The following is a 26,253-nucleotide window of genomic DNA, read 5'->3' on the forward strand; positions in this document are numbered from 1 at the left end:
TTTTTTTGCTTTGGGCACGTTGTTACATTAATGTGTGATTTTTAAATGAGCAGAGGAAATGCGTTTTTTACTATATGAGTATTTTATTTTTACAGTATACATTTGCAAAAATGGTACAATAAATGTAGATCATTTGAAGCGTTGGTTAAAATCATCGGTTCATCGGTATTGAGTAAAATTGCAATAGCTCCGGGACTTTCAATACCGATATTACCAAAAAAAAAAAAATTTAATACCGGTATATCATTTTGTAATACCAGTAAAAAAAATACCAAAATTTCATCTATAAGAAAATTTGCCAAATTGTTATGTAGTTGCCAAATAATTAACTATACCACCATTTCGAATAGATTTTCAAAAGTATACTACCAAACTGTTGCAAGATATGCAAGGTATGCAACATATGTTTTTTAAAATAATAAAACAATGTTTATGAAATTCGATTACCCAGCATCAGCTACATAATCTTTAAATATTAGCAATAAAATAAAATGAAAACTAAGGATTTAATTGAAGACTTTGCGTACACGAAATGCCAGAGGAAAGATTTTTTTTAGTGTTTGTTTATTATTCCATTTACATAAAATGCACCTAGGTTGTGCGAATATTGTCTAAAAAATACACTAAAAAAGGTTATTTTATTTGAAGAGTAAAACCATTTAAAAATACTAATTCTAAAATGCAAAATGCTCTACAAATTGTTCGTCATGGTGTACAATAAAAAGCAAACTTTAAAAATTGAATGGGATGTTACACTATGTGTTAATTTGTAAAATTTATTTTTCTAGATGTTTTACTTAATATTTATATAAAATATACTTAAAATAAAATTTATATACCATGATTATAGTGTCGTTATTATTTAAGTATTATATTACATTGTTATTTTTTTATTTATGCATGTAGAGTACGCTCGGGATAAGGATGCTGGTTTGTTATTGTGTGCGTGTACATGTATATGAGAGGGAGAAGCGATGTAGCGTGTACTTCGTTGTCTCACTTTCTCTTTTAAGGACAGTCGCTGATTCGTCAACGCTGGTATTCGTCATTAAAGTGCAGTGTGGCACAGAAGTTCAATCTTCTCTAGTGATTTATTTTAAATAATTTTGCGTTGATATTGGTTTAACCCAGATATGCCTACTGTCCCATGGGTAGGTCACTTAACTCGTGCCACAGTTTTCTTTTTATAAATTAAATTTTAAGAGAACAAAATTTCTTGGGCATATCTGGGTTAATTGATATCAAAGCTTCAAATATACACTGTAAGTTATTTGTTCTCTTACCCGTGGATTAAAATATTTTAATTATTTTTCCATTAATCCGTACGTTGTGGGTTTTTTAACACTATTCTCTGTAAGGCTTAAAAAAGTTATTATTCTTATCGTTGCGCCAATAATAATTTTTTAATTTATTCAATGGATTCTAATGATTTATTAGAGTCGTCGAGCCATTAAACAATCTGCGAATAATCTCTTTCCCCATTTTATATCTTTTTGCTTTTGAAGAATAGCTAAAGACTTCATTATTTTTTTGACTAGTGAAAGATTTTGAATTTTACAAATATTTAATTAATGACATCAATGTCTGGTTTCTTCGATTATATAATATATTTTTAATTGTCCGTTGAAATTTACAACTAAGCTCAGATGTACGTATGTTAAATAAACATATATTTTCTTTTAAAATAAAAAAATTCAATATTCTGAGCGAAATTGTTTTGAGCCACACAGTTCACGCACACAATAACAAACCGGAATCCTTATCCCGAGCGTACTCTACTTGTTAAGGTTTTCTAATGTTTCTGATGTCTGTTTAATATTATTTTAACTTAATTTTCAATTTGTAATTAACACAAAACATTCATATTTTTTTAGAGGGGAGGGGGGAGGGATACTGATAATTATTTTTGCGGGCGGTCCTAAAATTTAAAGTCTGCCATTGGCGGCTACATACAAAATATCAATATCTATCCTTGTTAAGGCGGGCAGGTGCATCTGTAGAATAAAAATAATTGTGATGTTAGTAAAGTATCTTGATGATTTATTAAAAAAATAATACTAATCTACTTACTTGGAATTTGAAAAAAATTGATTACACACGCCATTTTAATCTTAACACTAATAATCCAGAAATTGTCACCTGGTATAATTCTTAATGCTTTAAATGTCATTTTTAATATACATAAATTATCGTTCAAAGTTTTGAATTGAAACATGCATTGTTTAGGCAGTTTAATGTAAGGATCCACTAATATTTAGGACATTGGTAGTACTTCATACATTTTTTTATTTTTGCCTTTTTTTGTGAGAATTGTAGCTATGAATTTTTTCCTTAAGAAATCACGTAGAGAATGCCCAGCACTATACATTTCGACGATGAATCAAATTTCTAAAAAAGTGGACACTGGCACATTATCATATAAAGTTTTTAATTGATATTTATTAGCTAAATAATAATAAAAAACGACAAGTTTTCGCGTAGACTGTTACTTTTTTATTTACATAGTTTAAAAATATTATTTATGCTAAATGATTTTTAATTACAATTTATTATATCTTAAAAAAATATTTATATAACGTAATAAATATTTATTACAACTGATTCTATGATTTAAATTGTGACATATTTTAGTTAATAAAAACAGAAATTTATACCAACTATAAATATCATATAACAAAGTAATACAATTTCATTCGCCGAATAATGAATTACAGTCGACTGATTTGGTATGTAATAAAGAGCACGGTTAAACCGTGCTTTATTACATACCAAATTTAATGTAAGATACAGGACTATATTTAAATACAAGGAAGCTAAAAATAATTTATATATAACGAGTGAATCTTTCTCTACTAGATAAAAATAAATTAAACTAGAATAGTAGCAACTTTTGAATTTGATAAACAGTAATAAGTTACTTAATAACATTTTTATTTACACAATATAATTTAAAAAATAAAATTAATCATCCTTTATGCAAAACTGAAGCTTTTGCGTTTAAAACTTGGTCTTTCATTTGCAATACTATAAATCATGTACAGGTGAGGAGTCAAAGAGAACATTATATAATATGATAATATAGCAAACAATCCTTCGCAAATAACAGGTCACGGTTATTTCATTACAAGTGAAGCGAAACAAACACACTTTAATCATCTCGTACGTGTTGGGTGTCTTATAACACATTGTATAGACACTGTAAATTAAATATATGTATTGTATAAATAATTATAATAAAAAGTAATATGTATTATAATCTACTTTAATTTTGATAAGCTTCTGGTTATCTTTTTTAAATAAATATTATATGTATGCATTGTTTTCACACATATATATGTATAATAAAACACACTTATGATAAATTAGTTTTTCGATTAACATTTGAACAATTGCGGTTTAGATTAGTTGGCCAGAATAAACCTGTTCACCATTAGTCAAAGCTGACATAATTCTCTTGATATATTTGTATATTTTCAAATTTATATTTAGTTAACCCTTATATTTTCAGATGAAAATATATTAGATGTAGTACTATGTATTGTGTAGTAAATGTATGGCATTGTTGCACATAGATCCTTTAATGTCACGTACCATTTTATGAGTGTCGATGAAATATTTCAGAGGTACAATTTTATATGTCTACGGCTGGCAATAAAGCCGCATGTAACCTGGCGTAGTACACGTGTGATATGGTACAGTGCAATATGACGATGACAGCTGTCCGAACCAATAATACCTTCAGATTCAGTCTTTGTCAAAGGACCGAACTGGCACAATGCATTTCTCCGATTTAATTTGTGTTCTTAGCTTGACTAACCATATGTATTATATTAGGAGTATGTCGGAACTATAAACAATATTTAAATTGGCATTAAATATTTAAGACCCTGTTTTATTTAACCTTCAAATATATATAGCTTTATAGTTTCGCTTAAAGCTCATGAATATATTATACTAATAAAAACTAAATATAATAAGGAAACTATAAATCATTAGGGGTAAATATAACATGTGTCTCTCGTTGTCTATACTACTAAGTTTAATATAAATATCGATAACGAATATAAAAAATATATAATATTTTACTACTTCATAAAGAAAATTGGAAATAGACATAAATATAAACATGAAATATCTAAGCGTACCAGAAGAAAACTAGACATCTATATTATACATATACATCATAGTTAATATTTTAGATGTTTAAATGGCAAATAAATTAAAAATATTTATTATAATTTTTGTGTTTATTTATATTAGATATAAATATATAAAAAAAAAAATATTTTATACCGTCTGTTTTTATACAATACAACAATATTTTACATATTTAAAATTTAAATAATACCTTTTAAATTGAGCTAATGATATTTTTTAAGGGTTGAATTTCGGTTGATCTTTCAATGTAGTATATTATACAAAATCATGTTATGAGTAACCTTTTCTAATGCTAATGTGATTTTCCTTTTACTTATCTACGTTGTGTACTTTCCTTGAAATCTCGTACATAAATATAAATCGCTTGAATATGGAAACGGCTGAAAATGCCGAAAAAATTTCGCTTTAATAAATAGCTTTGACCTTCGAATGGATACTTGACCGTTTTTCGTTCGAGAGGATCAGATTTTGAGAAATATTATTTATGTAATGTATTATGTACATATATAATGTATTATATTATATTATGTGCACAGTTCTGAAAATTCACAAATATCTATTTTAATATGTATTACCTCTGAATACGTAATATCTATATAGAGAAATTAGACTCATCGTAAATGTGACACGAGAATTATTTTATTTTTTTATGATTTTTATTACAAATCTGACCATCATTACTTGAAAGGTATTCCCATTGCGCCAAAATTATACAGTAAATATTAAAAAATATCTTTATATTTATTTTTAATATTTACATTTTTTAAATATATTTTTTAGCATGCACTTTGTACACCTAAAATAGATGAGCATCGTCTCCCATTTACTCATTGCTGTCGCTGAAAGTAATAGTGTATTTGGTAAGCTAGTTTGGTAGTTGTGTGTGTCCTTGTGTAAAATGTAAAGGGTATGCGTATCGGTTTTTGTAAAAAATATTTTTTGCTTATATAAGGAACACCTTAATGTATATTATGTATAATTAGTATATACTTAAAATAAACGTATTTGAAAAATAAAAACAAGTCAGGATATGCGACAAGAAATAGCCTGGCAATGAAGCCATAAAAGCTAAATGCAATTAAATAAATGCTAATTAAATTTGTTTTTTTAGCAACGAACGGTCACCAAAGTACAATGTTTAAATATAGCCGTCATGATTTTTAAGACACATACAAAAGCATATCATTGCTTGTTAACAGCAAAAGAATTCCGCCCGAGAGCGGGAATCGTTTTATATATATTTCTTTGCATTACAGATCTTTGTATCATTGTTTACTTATACAACACTCTTTTTTATTTAAAATTATGTTTTTTCGTGTAACAAAAAATATTTTAAATAAGAATAAAATAAATTTATCTATTGAATGATAAGATAAGTGTCATCTTTTAACAGAAAAAGAATGGAGAAATGGCATGATAAAGATGAAATTGAAACGAAGGTCATGTTTAAGATCTAATATATGATGTGTTACATATTTTTAATATTACACTAAAACGACATAAAAAAACTTACTAATAAAGTACTAATTTATATTTATGCAACAAATAGATAAAAAAATAATGTTAATTTTATTGTTATGCAAATAACGAACGTTAAACAAATTTAATTGTTCCTTCAAAGTTGCGGTTTCCAGTTGTTTGATTTTAATAAAAAAATTATCGTCACGCTAAAAACTTATTTCACCAAATAATATGATGCAAGAACATTGTCTGTCAAAAATAAAAGAATTCGATCCAAATGTAATATTGTTTTCTCAAAGTAGTTTTTTCAACTCATTTATTTCTGAAAATAGTTCAGTGCTTACTTAAACGTATGGTATGTTAAAAAAAATCATTTATAAAAAAATGTTTAATAGTAATAGTAAGAACGGATATGTTTCATTAACCTGAATTTAGATATTTATTCATATATGATATATAACGTTGAGTTTTTAATTTTATATCAATCTCACGATGATAAATACTATAAGTTCTCTTGATTTAGACCTTGAACTCGCCGCCAGTGGAGCTCACTAAATTCGAAATAGATGATCCAATACAAGCTTAAGCTATCAGATCGACGCTGTCAAAATCTGAATTTATGAGGATGCCTTTTCACTTCAATCGTCAGTTTGTCATTAACGATCTATTTATAAAAATATAAATAGCAAAATAATAATTTGTACTTTAAAACATTTAAATTCAGTACATTAGTAATGCAAAATTATTATTGAAATATTGCTTATAATGGAAAAGGTATTTGCGAGCAATTAAGAGATTTTGTGAATTGGAAAGACATTTTAATTGAGAAACAATCAGAGCTTAAAGAGAAGCATTTTACGAAGACAGCCTCACAACTAATGATTAATAACTGGATTGAGCAATAAAACAAAAATATTATTGGAGGGTCTTAAACAAACATTAATTATAGTTTAATACATATTTATCAAAAGTGTTCTAAATCAAGATAAATTTTATATATATTTAATATAAATATCATTGATTATTTAATGAATTATTATTGTAAAATATATTTATATAGATACATTTAGAACGTAGTTATTTAAACTTGGATAACATTGAAAAGCGGTCCAAGGCTTGAGATATTAAAATATAATTTAATTTGCATAAAGCTTACATAATTAAATGTATTTATTATTTATAAAGCAAACTGATAATTAGATTGTTGTATAATATATAAAAAATAGTTTATTCAGACGTATTAATGATAAAAATATATGTATAGCATAACAGCAGTGCCTCATTTATCTTATTGTGCAACCATTTTATTTTTAGCCAATAATTTGTTGGAAGAGATGTGGGTGATTAAAAAAATAAAATAAATATGCGAGTGGAATGGGTACATAAATTTAATTATTTTATGAACTAATGGGATATGAGTGTATAAGTTTTTTATAAAATATCTTAGTATTTATTATTTACTTTTTTACAATACTTTTTAAAATTAAGTAGCTATTAGTTAAATGTAAAACTTCCGAATGTAGCAAGCTAAGGTCTATATACAATATTAAAAAACGTAATTTAAATATATTGTTTTAGAATTTATTTAAAATCGATGACGACCTTTAAAGTATTCAAAACATTTTACGAACAACCGCACGAGATAGAATTTCCTAGTTTACCGTAATTGTATATCCTTACATAATTTATTATTCACAAAACATCGCAGTGAAGCTTCCAGGAAATTGCTGACGTCATACTTTATCAGCTCTGATTTAAAATAAAACGCACATGATTATTTAATATCATAATATCTACATTTATTTCTGATATAAATTGGTTACAACTTATATAAAAAGCGTTCTGCATAATAGTGTTGAATATTTAAAAATAATCATTAAAAAATAATAAACGGAATGTACATTATTAAACTTAAAATTTAAAAAAATAAGTATAATATTATGTTGTAAAAAATTAATAAAAAATATTTGTTATTATATACATATTTAACAAACGTTCAACGTATATTTAATATATACAAATAAAATCAATCACAAAAAATAGTTTTTTTTTAACATTCTTATTTACAATAATTGATTGTTATCAATATATTCAGCTAGTTTATTAATTACTTTTATTAATTTATTATTAAAATATATTTAATCGATAAACATCTACAATAATAAGATGAAATAACACTAAGTAGATACTTAACGTTAAAGGGTCTGTCTTTAGAATTTAACTAACCAATTAAATATTATTGTTTTATAATTTAAATGGAATTTTTATTTGACTTTAGGTTAAGCAATTAACAAATGTTATTCACTACTTTTTTTAAGAAATTTATAAAATAATATAAAATAAAAATATAATTAATATATTTAAATATAAAAATACATTAAAAAAAATATGCTTTTAATATTTTCAGTGTAACGTCACGCATTTAAAAATTAAACCTTTGTTTTAAGAGAAAATAAGCATTGATATGCTAATTAAATTTTAGCCAGCTATTTTTGGAAACCGCTCCCGACCGCTGTACTATAACAGCAAGGTCGCTCACTCGCGTTAAAAAATATAGCCTTTCAGAGAAAGCGTCTTTAATATTTGTATTATATTTCAATACAATATTTATTTTACTATTGAAATTATGAAATATAAAAAGCAAAGTTTCAACCGCATATATTATTACCACAGATGTATAATAAATAAATCATTATGGTATTGCTGACGTGACGTCACGTTGATTATGTTGCATATTCTGATGTTGTTTTATTTTTGTCTAAATTTGAACAGACCCTTTGTTTATATAAAACGGTGCATAGACAATATAGCCGTCGCGGCTAATATATTGCATATGCGCTCATTTATTCATATAAATGATAGATAACGGTTTTATATTACATTTATTATTTTATATGAGACATTTTTAAATGTTTCCGTCGCAATTTTCTAATTTTTCGCGTTTTAGCACGCCTCGCATTTGACCAGCCCCACTTCGTCGCAATTCATACATTTCAGGGCCACAAATTCAGCAGTGAAGTGGTTTCGATGGACACTCTTCTTGGAACCGGAGCATACCGGGCAGGGGAGCAGTCTGTATCCTCCACACATTTGACATGTGTTACAAGCGTCTGCGCTCTGAAAAACGAAACAAAAATTCTTGAGTTTATTATGAAGTATATAGGAAAATGTTAAGAAAGAAATGAGTTGAGTTAAATGTGTATATAAAAGTGATAAATATATAGAAAGAATGTCATTGTTCGAAAAAAGTAGAGTCACCGCGAACTTTATGCCTTTGCCTTTTTGCCAATTTGGGTATCAACCCTCAATGGTCCAGCTAATACAGTGGTCATCTGAGAAGGCTACATTTAATAAAAGTAAATGGTTTGATTTTTATAATTTACTAATTAAAATATTTTTTTGTTTTGAATATAAAAAAAATAACATAATAAACTCTAGATATGTAGCGATTTATCAGTATTATTTAATAACTCATGTTAAACGACCCACGCTCCTACATGACACAAGCGCGTTTAAAGCTCAGCAAGCGGTTTCCGCAATTTCTTGATTCCAAGCAACGTACGTGGTGGGTGCACGGTGGGACCGTTCACCCACCACGTGTATATAAAGGGGTATTAAAACCCAACTTGACTTTATCAAACCTTGGCGCCTTAGACTACTACTTCGCTTCAAGAACTTTTTAGACTAATCGTTTGTGATCAGAAGTAGCAAAAAATACAACCTAATCAATGATCCCTTATCGAAAACTTTAGCGAAAAGCAAGAATTTATTTTCGAATAAGATCCTTTTCTCGAGTGTTTCTATTTACTTGTAGTTTATGATTGAGGAAATTTAGTTGTGATGTTATCTACAATGAAATATTTGATCTTCTGGCAATTCTATATATAAAACAATATTATTTTCGGGAAATATTTTAATTTGTATGTTTTTAGATAGTGCGCCAATTTACGCAATAATGCGGGAATGGTCATTATTGTGTGAAAATAAAATGCATTTTCGTCAAACGTATTCAAAATAAATAAAAGCAGAGACATTTTATTAAGATCGTAATTAATGGCTCGAGCAACTATTATATTTTAATTTTTCTTCTTGATATTATTAATTAACATTTTTTTAATTATTTAAGAAAATAATGAATTATATTTAAATTTATTTATAATAGAGATTTGATTTTTCAGAAAATATTTTTAATAAAATATATTTTTTTAGATCCCATAAAAATATTATGTAATATAATATTTAGCTGAACTAACCAAATCGGTAAATAACAAAAATAATAATACCATTTAGTGCAATGGTACACATTTAATTTTAACATTTAAATACAATAATTTTATAAAAAATCTGAACAAATTAAAAATACGAGTTGAGCATCCGGTACTCGAACGCGCGCTAGCTGCGGTACCTCGCAGACATTTTTTGTTCACATCTAATATAATATAATTCTAACGGACCATAATTGTGTACACTTTTATAGACAATGTAAAGTCTAGAGCATTCTAATATATCATAAAGTGGTCCAGAAATAACAATGCTTATTGTTACACTAGATTCGAGTTGTAACAAAGCAAAACTTATCAAAAAAATAGTGGAAGGACTAATTAATATTGAGCCACAACCTGATTATTAATGACTAACGGTCATTTTAGTCACACAAATATAATTTAACATACGCGTGATTAAGCATATGAAACATCACTACTTGGAATTTAGTATTAGCTTTCACAGAAAAACCACGTGAAATTTATAAAATTCAACGATAAAGAATTGTTGGAAAATAATATAAAATCATTGATCCAGTAAAGCTCTTTGCTTATTTAAAATATATCTAGTTATCATGTGTCACGATTTTTATAAATATGCAAACAATAAGTGAGACGTTAGTAATACATACTCTTTTACTAGAAGTATTGATTTGTTCAAATTAAAAAAAACCTTTTACATTCGATCGATTCGTCTCGAGTGCCACTTTACCTCCATTTATTATTCACATGTACTTAATTTCAGTATTTACTGTTGCACGAATAAGCGTATCTGTACTATTGATTTTAGCGTGGCATATGATTCAATTTTTATAACAGTTGCTTTGTGTAATAAAGTGGACAATCGTTTAATTAAATTAGCAAAATTATTGGTCTCAATAGTATATATAAAAATAAAATATTAGTTTAAGTAAATTGCTGTAAATGGTTAATATAGATTATTAATTGCTAAAATAAATAATTAAAAATTGAGTTAAAATTCTGATTGTAAGAAATTATATTTTACCTTTTACATAATCTAAATAAGTATAACTGATATTATTATATAATCATTGAAAAGCTCGAAGGTCTTTCTATAGAATCCGTTGAATAATAAAATACATTAGATTGAGTCTACAATGTTTATGAGAATAAACATTTTCATATTCTAGGAAGACTCTGGAGTCATATTATGCTAATGAAACTTATAACTATTTTATATTCATTACATCCTAAACAAATTTTAAAAGCATTATTTGTACGTAGCTTAGTCAGGGTTCTAAATGCTTAATTATGAAAATTAACTAGCAAAAACATACGAGAGGGTAATGATTTTTGTCCAGCAAAGAAATTGTATTTATTCTTTAATAATTTTCAAGTATCGATATTGTGCTACTATTAAAAGCACCATCCCAAAAAGAAACATTACAGCTTTCATTGCGATTAAATAAACCATCGAACTGTGCCACTAGTTCATTTATGGTCTAAGAGAGTAAGTGGATTAGCCACTCGTTACAATTTCCCCAACTTGACCTCCTTCCCTTGACTTTGCATGGGATAGAATATGCAATAAGCACTGCCGATATTTTATTTATTTTAAATTTAAATTATTCCGTATATGGTGAATATACAACCTTGTAGGGCTTCAGCATCCTTCTGAGCTCGCCGCACTCGTTCAGCCTCTCGATGGTTTCGCCGTCCTGAAAATAATAAACACAGACAATTAATTTCACTGTCTCTCTCTTAAGAAACGTTCAGTTAATTAAACGTATTCTGATCGCGGGGAAACTGAAACGAGACGTTCTCGAAATTTTTCACGCAAAGAACAAAAGGAGTCAGACACAAAAGGAAGAAAAACAAGATGAGCTGTGCAATGATACTCAATTTTTGTTTTTAATTAAATATGTTTAATTGTTAAAAAAATATACAATTACTTGCTTTAAATCAAATTAATATTTTATTAATAAAGTAAGTATTTTTTACATAAGGAAAGGGCTTGACTCTTTCCTACTTTCGAGTTTCGAGCTAATACAACAATTCAGGGACAGAAACAGACGTATTTGTTTGTTACTTTTTGCATTAGAGTAATTTTACGTAACGTCTATTTTAAAAACATCTGGAGATTTGGCAACGCTTGCAGTGGGACGCTTGTAATTTGGGTAAATGTTAAAGCACATTTGACTGAATTTTTCGCCACAGGCATTGATAAAATTTGTATTTATTTAAACTTAATTTATCATTTGTCTAGGTTTACTTAAAAGTGGTTTTTAATCCGCTTTCATCTCCGATCGTCACGTACATCGGTCAAGTTTTGTGCAAATTTAATGTCACGTTCAACCGGGTAATCTCAAAGACAGTTTTATCTGTTGTCAATTAGTGTCTTTAAAGTATTTTTAATGTGTTCTTTAGATTTTTAGATCAAGATTTATTCTTATAGAAGAAAAATTAAATAATAAAAATATGTTTTTAATAACTAACGTATTCAAAGTAAATAACTTATGTAGTATTGATTATGTTTACATAATATATCCATGTATAGCAATTTTATTAGCAGTATTATACCTATTGACTGTTTTCATATCTCAGTTACATAGTTAAATATATGTAACTTAAATAGTAAACTGAACTAAACGGTTATTTCTTGATTCTAATATACATACACCAGAAGAACTTTAAATAGCTCAGTAAATAACGATTAAACCAGCTCTGGAAAACTATCTCAATCATAAGATAAACTTTATAAAATCATATTATGACACGTTACGTATATCAAATATACATGCAATAATACACATATAATCAACCTAATATTATTTTAATTTCATATTAATCATGGTTTTTAAAAGTATGGCCACCGTTAATTCAATTAAAATTCTATATCATTTGACTGACAAATCAAACTTTGTATTACTATTTATTGTTTTTTTATGTTCAGTGTATAGCGGTAGCATTATGTAATATTTAGTACGTATTATTAGATAAATTGTTAAGACCAAGTTATACGTATGTCGGTTAAGGATAAGAAAAAAAATTAACGGCCAACAATGGCACGCTTGAAATCAGTACTAACCATTTTTGACTGCCTAATAAATATGATTAATACTAAATTCTGAATATAGGGGTTATATATAGAATTCCAAGATTTTTTTAATAATAATAAGAAAAAAATAATAATATATAATTATATAATATAACATATATTTTGAAACTCGTTAGTGGGTAAGGTTTTATACTGTCAAGCTAATTTGGTATTAGACGTATCGTATTATAATGGAATATTGTATTACGATAATAATGTTTTTCTTCAAATGAAATATCACGAATCCTCTTATATTTCACTCTCGTGATTGAATTGTAATCTTTGTCTCGCAACCAACATTCATATCAGTTGACAGATGATTCGCACGTTTCCACGTCTTGGTTTATCCTCATATTAAACTCAAAGCACGACTTCGCGAGTTTTTCAAATAGTCAACCGGTTAAATCTTACTGGATTTGTCGTACGTTAACCTTTTTAAAATTAAAAAAAATGTTTTTAAGCTTGTGTTTATTAGATTAAAATGTAATTTTTTTAGGTTGGTAGTAATGAAGTTTTTAGATTCATTTAAATTCTTATTGGAAGCTGATAGGATTACGAAATAAGATCTATATTATACATCTACGGGATAAAAAATAACAGGTGTTACTTTCGCAAATTAAAAAAAAAACAATTCCCTCGCTCGTCAAAGCTAAATCAATTACGTTTGCGAAACGACTGCGACGCAAATAAGAAAAGTTTTTTGTTTTGTTGTATATAATGTAAGAAAAAAATAAAGTGAGCTTGACAAATGTGAAAAGTTGTAGCGTCTCTATTATGACTTGTCGCTGGCCAAAGATGAAACCGTTAACTGTTTGTCGCCGGTGCCTTTGAACCCTGGGGCAAAACGCGAAAACTTTGTTAGCGTAACGAAGTGATGGTTAAACTTGGTTAGAAAATACACATATGCATACGTAATTAAAGGTTCGTTAAACTGATTGAATTATGTTAAAAAATAAGGTTATATATATATATATTTAACTCTATATGCTATGAAATAATATCACGGATCAGAGACGTTACAAATTCTATGAAATAATATGGCTAAATTTATTATTCCAGTTGGAAAAATAAAACAATGAGTAACGATAATTTGCTGGAAAGAACAATTCTATATAGTACGAATATTTAAATGGATTACATTAACTTACTGAAGCTTAAATTGAAATAATTACCTTAATAAAAAAAGGCAATTTGAATTACAATATTTTAAGCTCGATGGAGGATTTAAAATTTGTTTGCTTCATGTGATACTTTAATCCACGAATTAACAATTTTTTTGTAATTAATAGTACTGCATCGTAGTCTCCAAATCGTATCAACTCTTGTAAAAGTAACTTAGCTCTGTTTAGTGTGAGTTCAGTTGAACTTTCGGTGTTCAAGTGGTGATTGAAGTGTCTGACAACAGTGCCAATAGAAGCGATTGGATAAAGTAGTGTTCTAGCTAATAAATATATCATTGAAACAATGGCGGAAGTCCAACGACATTTCCAGTCTCTATCATCTGACTAATGCTGATGATTCGGGGCGGGACCAGACTTTGTTTTTGTCTAATACATCTACTATGAAGCGTAAGATTCGAAATTAGCAACGTCTATTCTATGGAATGTTCGCCACATTTAATTTTTTTGTTAAAGTGGAGGAAAACGATATATAGATGGACACTAAATAGACGTATGTTTAAATTAGTACAAGATTTGTTTATAAAGCCGACAAAATACTTTAAATTTCACCAAATATTTTAAATAAATACGGCAATACAATACTTTACCGTATAAATTAATCAAACGCTGATGTAGTGTCTGTGTTACAATTTTTAAGGGACTGTACTTTATAAGAAATATATAGTTAAGTAAAGGCTCTATACTCTACGGCGGTATACATAAATTTGTGTGTTTTTATGATTAGAGAATCAAGAACTTTTCGTCCATCGCCATATTTTTAATGACCAATTAAAGATGATTTAGCCAGAAAAAATATATTTTCAACATAAAACAATATACATTTTTTATATAAAAAATGTATATTTTAAAAATATTGCTTTATTTTTTTTTAATAACCCTCTTAATTTAAAAAAACACTTGAAAAAAATGCTATTTTTTAATGTGACCAGCGGCCAAACTTTCATCCCCAATTTGGCTTTGCAGCCAAATCGTTTGCCTACCTCTGATGCAAACAAACAATCGGCAAGCTTGAAGCCGAAATTGCTACATTTAATTCAAAAGATGTTTCTTTAGCAGTTATTAATTTTTATGTAATTGTATCGGCATCTTTAAAAAATGACGATATCCTTAAGGAAGTTTTAACCACGTCTCTAGACTAGACTTTAAGGAACAACAAATTAACTACTGCTAATGGTTGGGTTCAATCACCCCATATTATTTTACTAAAAATAAATTCGCATAGCAACGAATAAATTATTATAAACTCATGTTCCAGATTAATAAAATTGTATGAAATTAATTATTTACACATGTTGCGCATTAATATGTAATTATAGTTATTCATACGTATATCGAATTAAATATTTACTATTAATCTAAAGCTAGAACTACCTTCGTATTATTTCTGGAGCATCTGTCTCTCTGTTGTTTATGGCTTTCGCCAAAAACCTCATGTTTCGCACATTTTAAGAATTTTTTAATGTCCGCTATAGTTGATTAAGAACGGATGTTTCGAGGGCAAGCCCGAATGCACGCGTTCTATTTTCTTAAAGCGATGGACTTTTTTATCGTTTTTGATTTATTACTTTGTGAGTTTGTTTGTTTTCTACTGCTGCGGTGTCTAATTTTAATGAAGAAACGCGCAACATCATAATAAAATCTAGTACTGTTTTACTAAAAAAATCAAGAGTTAAAGAAAATATATTTAAGTGATTAAACAGAGCCTAAATGTTATAGAGTGGTTTTATACCACCCATTGATACTTCATGAAAGCTTCGTAACAATTACAATATTAATAAACCCACTGAACACGTGACGTTCAGCGCACTGTCTACTCTTTTCCGATCTAAATGCCATCTGATTTACATAACTCTTCTCTTCCGAAACGTCTTGCGTCATCGTCAGTGTCATCCACACGACGATGACGCGTATTTACAGGAGAGAGCTTTTACGCACGCACCCGTCGAAAGCTCATGCAGCACACCGGCGCGTTTTGCATTGTGTTGCGAAAGGCGCCGATCGATACTACCTACCGGGCCGGGAAAAGCTCTTTCTACTTGTTGCTCGTGGCGTCGCGACGCCAGACACGTACACACACGCGCATGCTTTATCGACGTGTGTTTGTGTGAGCTTTACGCCAGATGTTATGTTTGCAATCCGGAATGATAAAAGCTCGTTTCGCTAACCGGGATGTGTTTTCACAGTTGCTCTTTTGACTTGTCGCTCGACACAAAGAAGGCGGAAGCTAAAAGGTTGCGCTGTGAAATAAGATTTTTATTTGCTAACGTAATTGTGTTGCGATAATGTAATCAATACCTGCTTTTATATTGGTATTTTTAAATTTCAGTAGTACGAATGCGTGGGGTCTGAATGAAAAATTGTAATCTCGTTCACAATAGGGTATTGTATTAGTCTAAATATATTTATCTTAAATTAAATTTATTGTATACCAGAGAGATTATTTTATCCGTCAGTGAGGTAAATATATAAGACGTTTTAAATATTAAGGGCAAACTTAAATATAATATAATTAGTATTTAGGGCATTAAGAATCATGCATTTTGTAAATAATTTCCTTTATTTTTGCATTTTAAATTAAGATTATTTTCCTAAAACTATTCGTCATAATTATTTTTTATTTTATAACCTTTTATATTTTTATGTTTCAGGTGAGCTCAAATATTTTGAGCGCCTCTTATAAGGTAATTAAACCAATTTAATGTTTTTTGCTATTAAAATATTATGCTCTATTTGTGTTAACATAGTCAGTTTGAGAGCTATACATTTCATCATTATTCATAATTAAGATAGAAGTGGCAAGTTTAGGTTTATGTCTCTACTATTAGTTCTAAAGCACACAATACGGATATATGCTTGAAATACTTATCATTACTCCGGTTTATTTTTTGAATACATTTGCCAGAAGTGTATATATGGATGAAATTGGGGAAAGCTAAAAAATGTTGCTTTACGAAAAATCTCTCATAAGGCAACATGTCTTTCGTTTTGCACCTTGTCTAATTAGCACCGTGATAAATTTATACTATAAATAAACATTGGATGCCAGTCGACCACACGCTGAAGTTGGCCGCTTATAGTGTGGGAGAGCGAGGGACCACTCTTGAGGTTAAAACGCAAACCCTTGAGGGGAAGTGATCTCTCGGGCTGGCCGTCTGAGGTAGGGCGCGAGACACTACTGATGATGAACAAAAAATAGCAGAGTAACGCAAGCGGGGCCAAAGGGCTTGGCCTTTTTTGCGATCCGAGGGCCACACTCCCCGTAGACCTGGGTGGTGGTTTTGATACGCATGCAGTGCAAGTCAATGCAGCAACTCTAATAAGTAGGGTCCCACTCATCTGGCTGTCAAAAGCTGGGTGCCCGCCCACGAGGGTTGGACTTGTACGGATAACATGTAGATATACTTCTGTAAATAAATCTAAGATTTTATTTCTTGTCAAAAACTGACAACTAATTAAACAAATAATGATAGCATTATTATATTTTTTTTAATAGTATAATACTATACTTCCAGTAAAAAAATAACATATTGGCGTTATTCGAAATTAAAATTTGTAGAAAATTCTTTGACATCACGAGGCTTGAGAATGAAACTTCCCGAGCTAAAGAAATGAATTCATGAATGAACAATCACAAGATTTTAATCAAGTCTTAAAGACTAGATGTTCGAAAGGAGAAATTGAAAATTTTAATTTAAAAACAACACCATATATTATATAAAAAAAAATCATCTGACAAATGCAAAGAGATAGAATATCTTAAAAATAAATACGAAGTTTTTAATGTACATAAGATATAATTTGGATTTATCGAAAATAAAACATCTAAAATAAAATGCAACATTATTCTGGAAACATAAGATAAACTGAAATGTTAAAAGGAATACATAATTGTAGAAGCATAACGAAGATATAAATAAAAGATCAGTAATCACAAAAGAAATTGTTTAAATTTCTTAAAAAATGAAAATCAGTTATGCCAGATGGTATTAACATTAAATTAGTGCAACTTTTAAAAAACGATAAAAATAATTTTATCATAAATTTTTAACGAAATATACAGAACATGCTTTATACCAAAAGACTAGTAAAATCTAAGATTTTTACCCTGCATAAAAAGTTAAATGCATAAGAGATGCATAGTCAAAAATATAAAAGAATATGCTATATGAGTCATATCGTTAAAATGTTTATTAAAACCATAGGCAATACATTATGCAATAAGTGCGAGAAAGGCATGATCGACGATTTTGTACAGATGTAAATGTAAATAATATTAATATCATATTGAAGCAAATTTAACATTTTTATAACTGTATTGATTATATAATTCATTTTTTTTACCAATGGTATAAAATGTTATTATATAAAACTATATTAAACATTTATTATGCACGTATTCATAGTTATCTAACATATACAAAAGTCTGGAATTTGGGGATTTACAAATAAATTTAAATTAAAATCACTTCAGGTTATTTAAAATAGTGCTATAATATATTTGTTAAATTTGTCTTTTAATACTCACACAAAAGATATATATACATAAATAAAAACTAAAATTTTGCCTATAAATATAAACTAATAAAAGTAACTGAAAACTGCTAGAGAGAAAATCGATTATAAATACTCGATTTAAATTAAAAAAACAGCTATATAAATATAAAATTAGATCTGCTGACGATTTACACATCCTTCAAGCATTATCTGTGAAGTTTGTTAAAAATTATTTAAAATATATTATATTTTTATAAAACCAAAATCAATTAAAAATAATTGCAAAGAAATTAAAAAATATTTTTTTATGACTATGCAATTTTAATAAAATAATCTCTTTTTTTCCTTTTTTATTATGCATCATAATTTAAAGTGTATTTATATATTTATTTCTCTAAATCTATACGTATCATATTTATAATTTTATTGCATTAAATTGTAGCCGCAGAATGAGTTTTTTCTTATTCGTGCGAAATTATATAAATAAAATAAAATATGTTTATGTGTTTTATAGATTATAAAAAAAAAAAATTTCACAAAGCTTAAAATCCTAAACCTCTGTAAATACCAGTAAATAAAAATTGATATTGACATTATTAAAAACCTGTACTAAAATCTAAGAGCCAATGTTAAAGTTTGGAATACATTCAGTGATGTTTAAATTAGAAGCTGTGTACCACAAGGATGCACATTATCACCATTAATATTTACCATGTACTTCAAATCAATATTTAAATCTGGGGATACTGGTGAGTGGTAAACCAATTAATAACATAAAATTTGCGTATGATACAGAAATACTTTCAGCGACTTTCAAACTAGTAAAAAAGGTTAACAAGGCAAGTAACAGGATTGCAATAAAAATATATAGCTTTACACAAAACATAATACACAAAAAAAATCTTTGGAATATGGATAATGAGAAATTTAACTTATTTTGAGAAATGCGAGTTGTAATAGAAATGGCATGAAATACATTTTTCAGAAAAATACCTCTGTAACTAAGAATGCGCACATTTTGTTTTATTTTCGCCATTCTCAGAGTATATGTATAAACCCTTAAATCAATAATAATATAAGAAAAAAAACATTTGAGATGTGGAAATTTCTTAAAATTTTATTTATAGAAAGAATTATTATCGAAGTCCTTAAAAGTATGACAAAAAACAAGAAGTTCTACGAAACAAAGAGAGGAAAAATCTTTAATATTATGAGAGGAAAAAATACAAAGTAGACAAACTTATCATTCAGATGAAATTAATCAGAAAAATAAATATTGACAGACGTCGCTTTTAAAGGTTAAAATTACACTGAAAAATTTCGTGCAACATCAACAAAATCAAAGTAGCCAATGAGATAAAAACAAAAAGCAATCTTAATAAATTAAATACTATTTTTCTTAAATATTTTATTAACAGACAATGATTTTAATTTTATTGGTTACCTTAAAATGTGTATTTAGCATATGAAAATTCATAACATATTCATAAATTAATAAAAAAAAATTATTACATAATGTATAAATGTGATTATATGTACATATATGTTTTTATGTACATATAAGTATGAAGCATAGTTTTATTTTATTAATATATTACACTGCAAGCCGCTTATCTCCTTTATTGGCTATCGATGTAACTTCATAAAACGTAATTAACGAGCGATGTACGAGTAGAACAAATGTAAACATGAACAGACATAGGTTGGCAGCAACAAGTTGTACGGTGGAGCTTTTATCGATTGACCGGAGAGCTTGCAGCTTTATAAAAGCTCGCGCATACATATATAAATGTACACTTAATAATGCTAGGCACGTTTCGGAAGTATTTAATTTTTAAAATGTAAAAGTGCATGTGCTTTTCTGATTATCTTTTTCAAAACCATTACATAAAAGCTTGGTTATATAATATTTTCATAGTTATGTAAGAGCTTTTTTATTTGATACATATTATGCACATACTAACAGTACCTTATTATTAAAACGGAAATCAAAAACAGAGCTTACAAAACATACATCTGACATAGTATTTTTATGTTAAAATTATGCAGTGAATTTAAACCATTTTTATATGAATATCTATGTAAGCATTGGACACGTGCGACGACCGTGAAAATTGCAGTGCTCTTATGTGCATGTTGGGCTATTGCATGCATGTTGTAGCTACAACTTTCCAACATTTTTAATAACAAGGTATTCCAATGACTCGAGTCCCTCAGGGCAAAGTGGAAAAGTTCCAAAGTTCAAGTGGGACGATATTGAAACGCGTTTACGTAACCGAAAACACATTAGTATAATGTGATGCGTTCCGTTAAATCGCACGATGGCGTCGCTTAGCTGTATTACGTATCGAGATCAGTAGCAACTCTGTTTTTCCAATTTTGTGACGAAAAAATCCATTGGCAATCAAGTAGATATCATCTACACTGATGTTAAAAAAGATTTTGATAAAATTTGTCATGCCTTGATTTAAAAAAATAGATAAACCTATCTATTTTTTTCTCCTATAAAATACTTTTAAAAAAAACCCAAAAGGAACTTCTAAAAGTTCTTATCTCAGCACATTAATGTTTTTTTCGTTAATTAATGATAATCAATTTTAAATTCATACAGTTATTTGCAGTTGATGTATGCATCGCGATCTAGCCAATAATATATATCTAATCAAATTGTTTTGTAAATATTTTTTATTGAATTAAGTTCACGAGTATTGATTTTTCTGTGCAAGATTATTTGCATTAAAAAACCCGTAATTTATATAAATAAATCAGAGGTCAATGGATAATTATTATTGTCTGACAAAGTTATTGCACTCGGATCATTTGAGGTTCGGATTATATATAAAGCTTTAATCAGATTGTCTCTAGACAGGATTTCTTATTTCGTATTGCTGAATTTTTCTATGTAAGACGCCTGGATTGAAATGGATATGAAATTCTTTGTTGTCACCGATGGGAATTGCTCTTAAGCATTAAAATTCTTTCACCCTTTCTATATTTTAAATTATCTACCTTCAGCGAATTGCACATTGCCCTTGACATTTCCACATTAAATTTATTTTTAATAAATTAAATGTTGCTGTAGCTCGCCTAAATTATCTATAACTATAGCAAGTGTATATTTTTAAATCGAGTTCAACTCTTGAAGATTTGAGATCACTGCTCGGTTATACCAGATCGGAGGATCAGTGGCATTTAAATCGACTCAGTCTAAAATGATCCGATTTTCGGTGGAAAGTATTGATAAGTACTGCAATGTAAAATATTGTGAGAAATTATTCATTAATAAAAATAAATAAATTCAATACGGTAGTGTTCTAGCTCAAATATCCCTAAAAAATATAAGGCAGTGCAATGCATCTTCATATTCTTATCCCTTTAATAGTGTTGATGTTTCAGGACAGAACCAGACTCTTTGTTTTTGTATAATATATATCATATCAGAGTATTTGAAGAATATAACAAAACTTACTCAGTGCGGTACTTACTTAGCGATTCATATTCATAAGAGCTGATTAAATCGACATTGACAGAACTCTCATGTGTATATATATATATATATATATATATATATATATATATATATATATATATATATATATATATATATATATATATATATATATATATATATATATATATATATATATATATATATATATATATATATATATATATATATATATATATATATATATATATATATATATATATATATATATATATATATATATATATATATATATATATATAGATATATATATATATATATATATATATATATATATATATATATATATATATATATATATATATAAATAAATAAATAAATAAATATATATATATATATAAAAAATAAAAAGTCTGGTATGACGTGAAGAAAAAAACAGGTAGAATAATATCTAACAAAAATAAAATTTAAATAAATAAATACATTGTAATAAACAATTTTTTCACAATCTATTAAATATTTAAGCAGTACTTTCACAATTATCGCAAAATGTTAGGGATATAAGAAATGTCTCTATTTGCTTGGCAAGCGGACGCAAAAAAAATCTTGCATTGTTTGTGAACAGTAAAGGAATTCCGCTCATGACTAAGTACCATTTCGTAAAAATTCAGAGCGAATGTTTATGCAAAATACACTCGTTTATTTGTAAAAATGTTTTTTAATTGAAAAGCATGAATACATTTAAACCTTTAGGTCAATATCATCAAAGTCTAGAGCCTTTACACATCAATTTGGTTTTAGTTAGTCGATTCCTTTGAACCATCAGGATTAAACTCTACTTTCAAAATTAATTAAAAAATTATATACCACCCTAATATATATGATATATATAACCGCTATATTGTATGTAGTATTAAACATTATCAGTAAATATAATGTTCGTTTTGGCCATTCTGTGCTTACATATACATATATATATATATATATATATATATATATATATATATATATATATATATATATATATATATATATATATATATATATATATATATATATATATATATATATATATATATATATATATATATATATATATATATATATATATATATATATATATATATATATATATATATATATATATATATATATATATATATATATATATATATATATATATATAAAGCTACAAAAAATATATTCACAACGAAATGGTCTCATCAACATTCGCGCGTCCCATTTCGGCTTATATTTTCCCCCAAATTATATTTTTTCTTCACACACAATAAAAATACAGAGTATCTCAAAAAAGTTTCTTATTGTCCCCCATCCTTAAAATCCCGTCACAAGGACCTTCACAGAAAACTCACCCCAACGTGTTGTCCGTCCACAAAGATCTGCGGCACGAGGACATCTGAGCTTCTCATTCTGTCCTTGATCTCTTCTTGGTACTCTCCGCTCATGAACACGTCCCGCTCTTCAAATTTGACCAGCAACGTGCGCAGGATCTTCTTCACCTGGACGCACTTTTGATAAGTGCCTCTCACTATACCCATCGACGTAGTGTAGACCACAACTTTTCCGGCGTCTTTCTCTCGGTAGCTCTGTAAAACATAAAATAATTGTAATTAAAATAATTGCCACGGTTTGAGGAACTTAGATTGACATTTCGGAATGGCCGAAATCCTTTTTCATGTGTATAGCGTGTAGGCGCGCCCGGGTTACTTCCGTTCTGCAAAGTATAATACTTTGAATGTAACATTGGATTCGGACAGATGCCGTCAACTTTTTTGTAACTTTTTAATTATTATTATTATGACACGTTAAATTATATGAAAATAAATATAACTTGTAGCATATAACATGATTGATTCTAATATTAAAACAAAACTTCAGGTAGGACAAGATAGCATAATGACTACGAAATAGCTTAGCATATGGATAATTAGACTACCTGGAAATATTTTAATAAATATAAAATTTTGTTTATATAAATATATATATAATAATAGCAATAACACAAATATAACCACAATTTTTCTTTATTAATAACAATAAAATAATAATAAATTTTAGAGTAAATATTTGCGACTTGCAAAACAAGTTAATTTGTCACGCGGACTTTATATAAGCGCACACGACGATCGGAGATTAGAATTTATTAGGGACACTTGAATATACTGATAATATAAAATATTATCTTTATTTTAAATTTATTATTTAGAGATAATTAGGATCCTTTAACGTATTTTAGAGATTATTTATGATTAATTATTATCAATTCCTACTTAAATATTCGTTTTTCAGATTTTTTAAATTACCTTAATAGAGTAAAATTAAAATAATTTTGGAGCATTTAGAATCGTTATTATTATTTAAGGTTCATTAAGATTTTTTAAAAATTATTATTAATTATAATTTCTGTTCCTATATTGATTTTTGATTCTCAGAATTTCTCAATTATCTAAATAATGCAATATTAAGATCATTAACATTATAAAAAGATCATTGAGATCATTTTAAATATTTTTCAGAGCATTCATTAATAATTACTAAAATATAATTTTTTTCTACTCTGATATTAAATCTTTAATTTTTTTTTAAATAAACTAAATGATGTAAGATTTTAACAATAATATTATTTAAAGACCATTTAGAAATCATAGGGATATTTTGAGATATTTTGGAAAAATTTTAAGACTTGAAACTTAAAAAGTATTAAGTTTATATTTTTTTATAAATATTTATTGCAAATCTATTAGGCGATTTTATATATTTTTAAATATATGCTTAGGTACTATAAAAAGTCTGAAGATGTTCAAATTTCATCTAAAGTTTAAAATTCTCTGACTTCTAAAGATTATTTATAAAAAAAGTAAAAATTATTTGCTAATTAAAAAAGGAAGTTGTTCAACTTTTATAAATTAAAAAAAATGCAAATTAAAAATATTGGAAATTCTAAATCAAATTTTTAAATGGGTTATATTACAAAATATTTTATTAAATTATGTTTATGTGTTATGTAAATATTATAAAAAATGTTATATAATAAAAATATAATCAAAGCAATAATTAAAAACAAATAAGAAAATATATTACGTTATACATATAAACAAACAGAAAATACGAGTACGCAATAATTTATATTTAGAAAAAAAATATATTAAACAAGTTTGTATATCCAACTTTTTTTAATAAACATTACATGATGAAAACATAATTTCCGAAATTATTTTCACACGCATTAAATATTAATACGACCTCGCTCTTGAACTTTGGGAGTAATAAAAAAATTAATATGAATTTATTATAAGGTCGTAAGTTTGCGACCGCTGTAAATATTTTCCATCCGTGCATTTTGCTGTGTAAAAAAATTTTTTCACGTATCTATAACGTGGAATAGATAAGCCCTCCGTCCATATTGAAATGTTTGATTGTGCCTAAATATTTACAAACTAAGAGGAAAAAATCTTGATAGCAAAATAAAAAATAACACAAAGGGAAGAAAATCCTTTGATCCTTCTATATAAGAGATTTTAATTTGAGGCTTATTTTTATATTAAATTACATCTCTTAAAAGCGTTTTATATGTACGTATGTATATACTGCGCAATATACTACTTTATGAAGTATAACATCTGGAACAAGATTTTGTACTTGTGGATACATTGCAACTATTATTTTTCGGAGAGCTTTCACTCTAACGATTTAAAACCACTTTAGAAATGCATTAAAAGCATCCTTAGTAGTTTTATATGCATTATACCTTCGATGCATTACGTCATAGTACAATTTCTGAGGTGCATTTTACATAGTTAAAACTTCAATACGGATTGAAAAGCATTGAAAGCTTACATTTTTGTATTGATCTCTCTGGAACTTTGTTGAGCACTGTTATTGTTTTTATTCTGAATTTTTTTAGCAAACTTTATTGTTAGTTAAATATTAAAAAGTCATGAGTATTTTAAGGATTGATTTAAATAAACTATAAAACAATTAAATTTAGGTTTAAATTAAATAAATATTTACAATACAAATATTTAAAATAAATTTTATTAAAGAATAAGCGTTGAAAGATGATTATTTACATCGTAATTTTTTAACGCTATCTACGGTATCCAAAAAAGCATAAGTTGTGCTTTTTATATATGTGGCAAAAAGAGTGCAAAGGCATATTACGCATTCAGT

General features: G+C 27.3%; 1 protein-coding gene across 1 annotated transcript in view; it reads right to left on the reverse strand.

Moving 5' to 3' along the window:
- Positions 1 to 8,365: 8,365 nt before the first annotated feature.
- Positions 8,366 to 26,253, reverse strand: part of LOC148237191 (glutaredoxin domain-containing cysteine-rich protein CG31559-like) — a 95,004-nt gene continuing 77,116 nt past the window's right edge. Inside the window, exons 3-5 of the mRNA XM_088183631.1 lie at positions 23,436 to 23,669; positions 11,495 to 11,560; positions 8,366 to 8,736 (exon numbers count right to left, since the gene is read on the reverse strand). Coding sequence (XP_088039757.1) covers positions 8,563 to 8,736; positions 11,495 to 11,560; positions 23,436 to 23,669 — 474 coding nt within the window. The 3' untranslated portion in view covers positions 8,366 to 8,562. The remainder of the gene's footprint in view (positions 8,737 to 11,494; positions 11,561 to 23,435; positions 23,670 to 26,253) is intronic.

Source organism: Plectrocnemia conspersa, unplaced genomic scaffold, assembly GCF_051122295.1.
Source record: "Plectrocnemia conspersa isolate PC_06_02 unplaced genomic scaffold, ASM5112229v1 ptg000003l, whole genome shotgun sequence".
NCBI lineage: Eukaryota > Metazoa > Arthropoda > Insecta > Trichoptera > Polycentropodidae > Plectrocnemia > Plectrocnemia conspersa.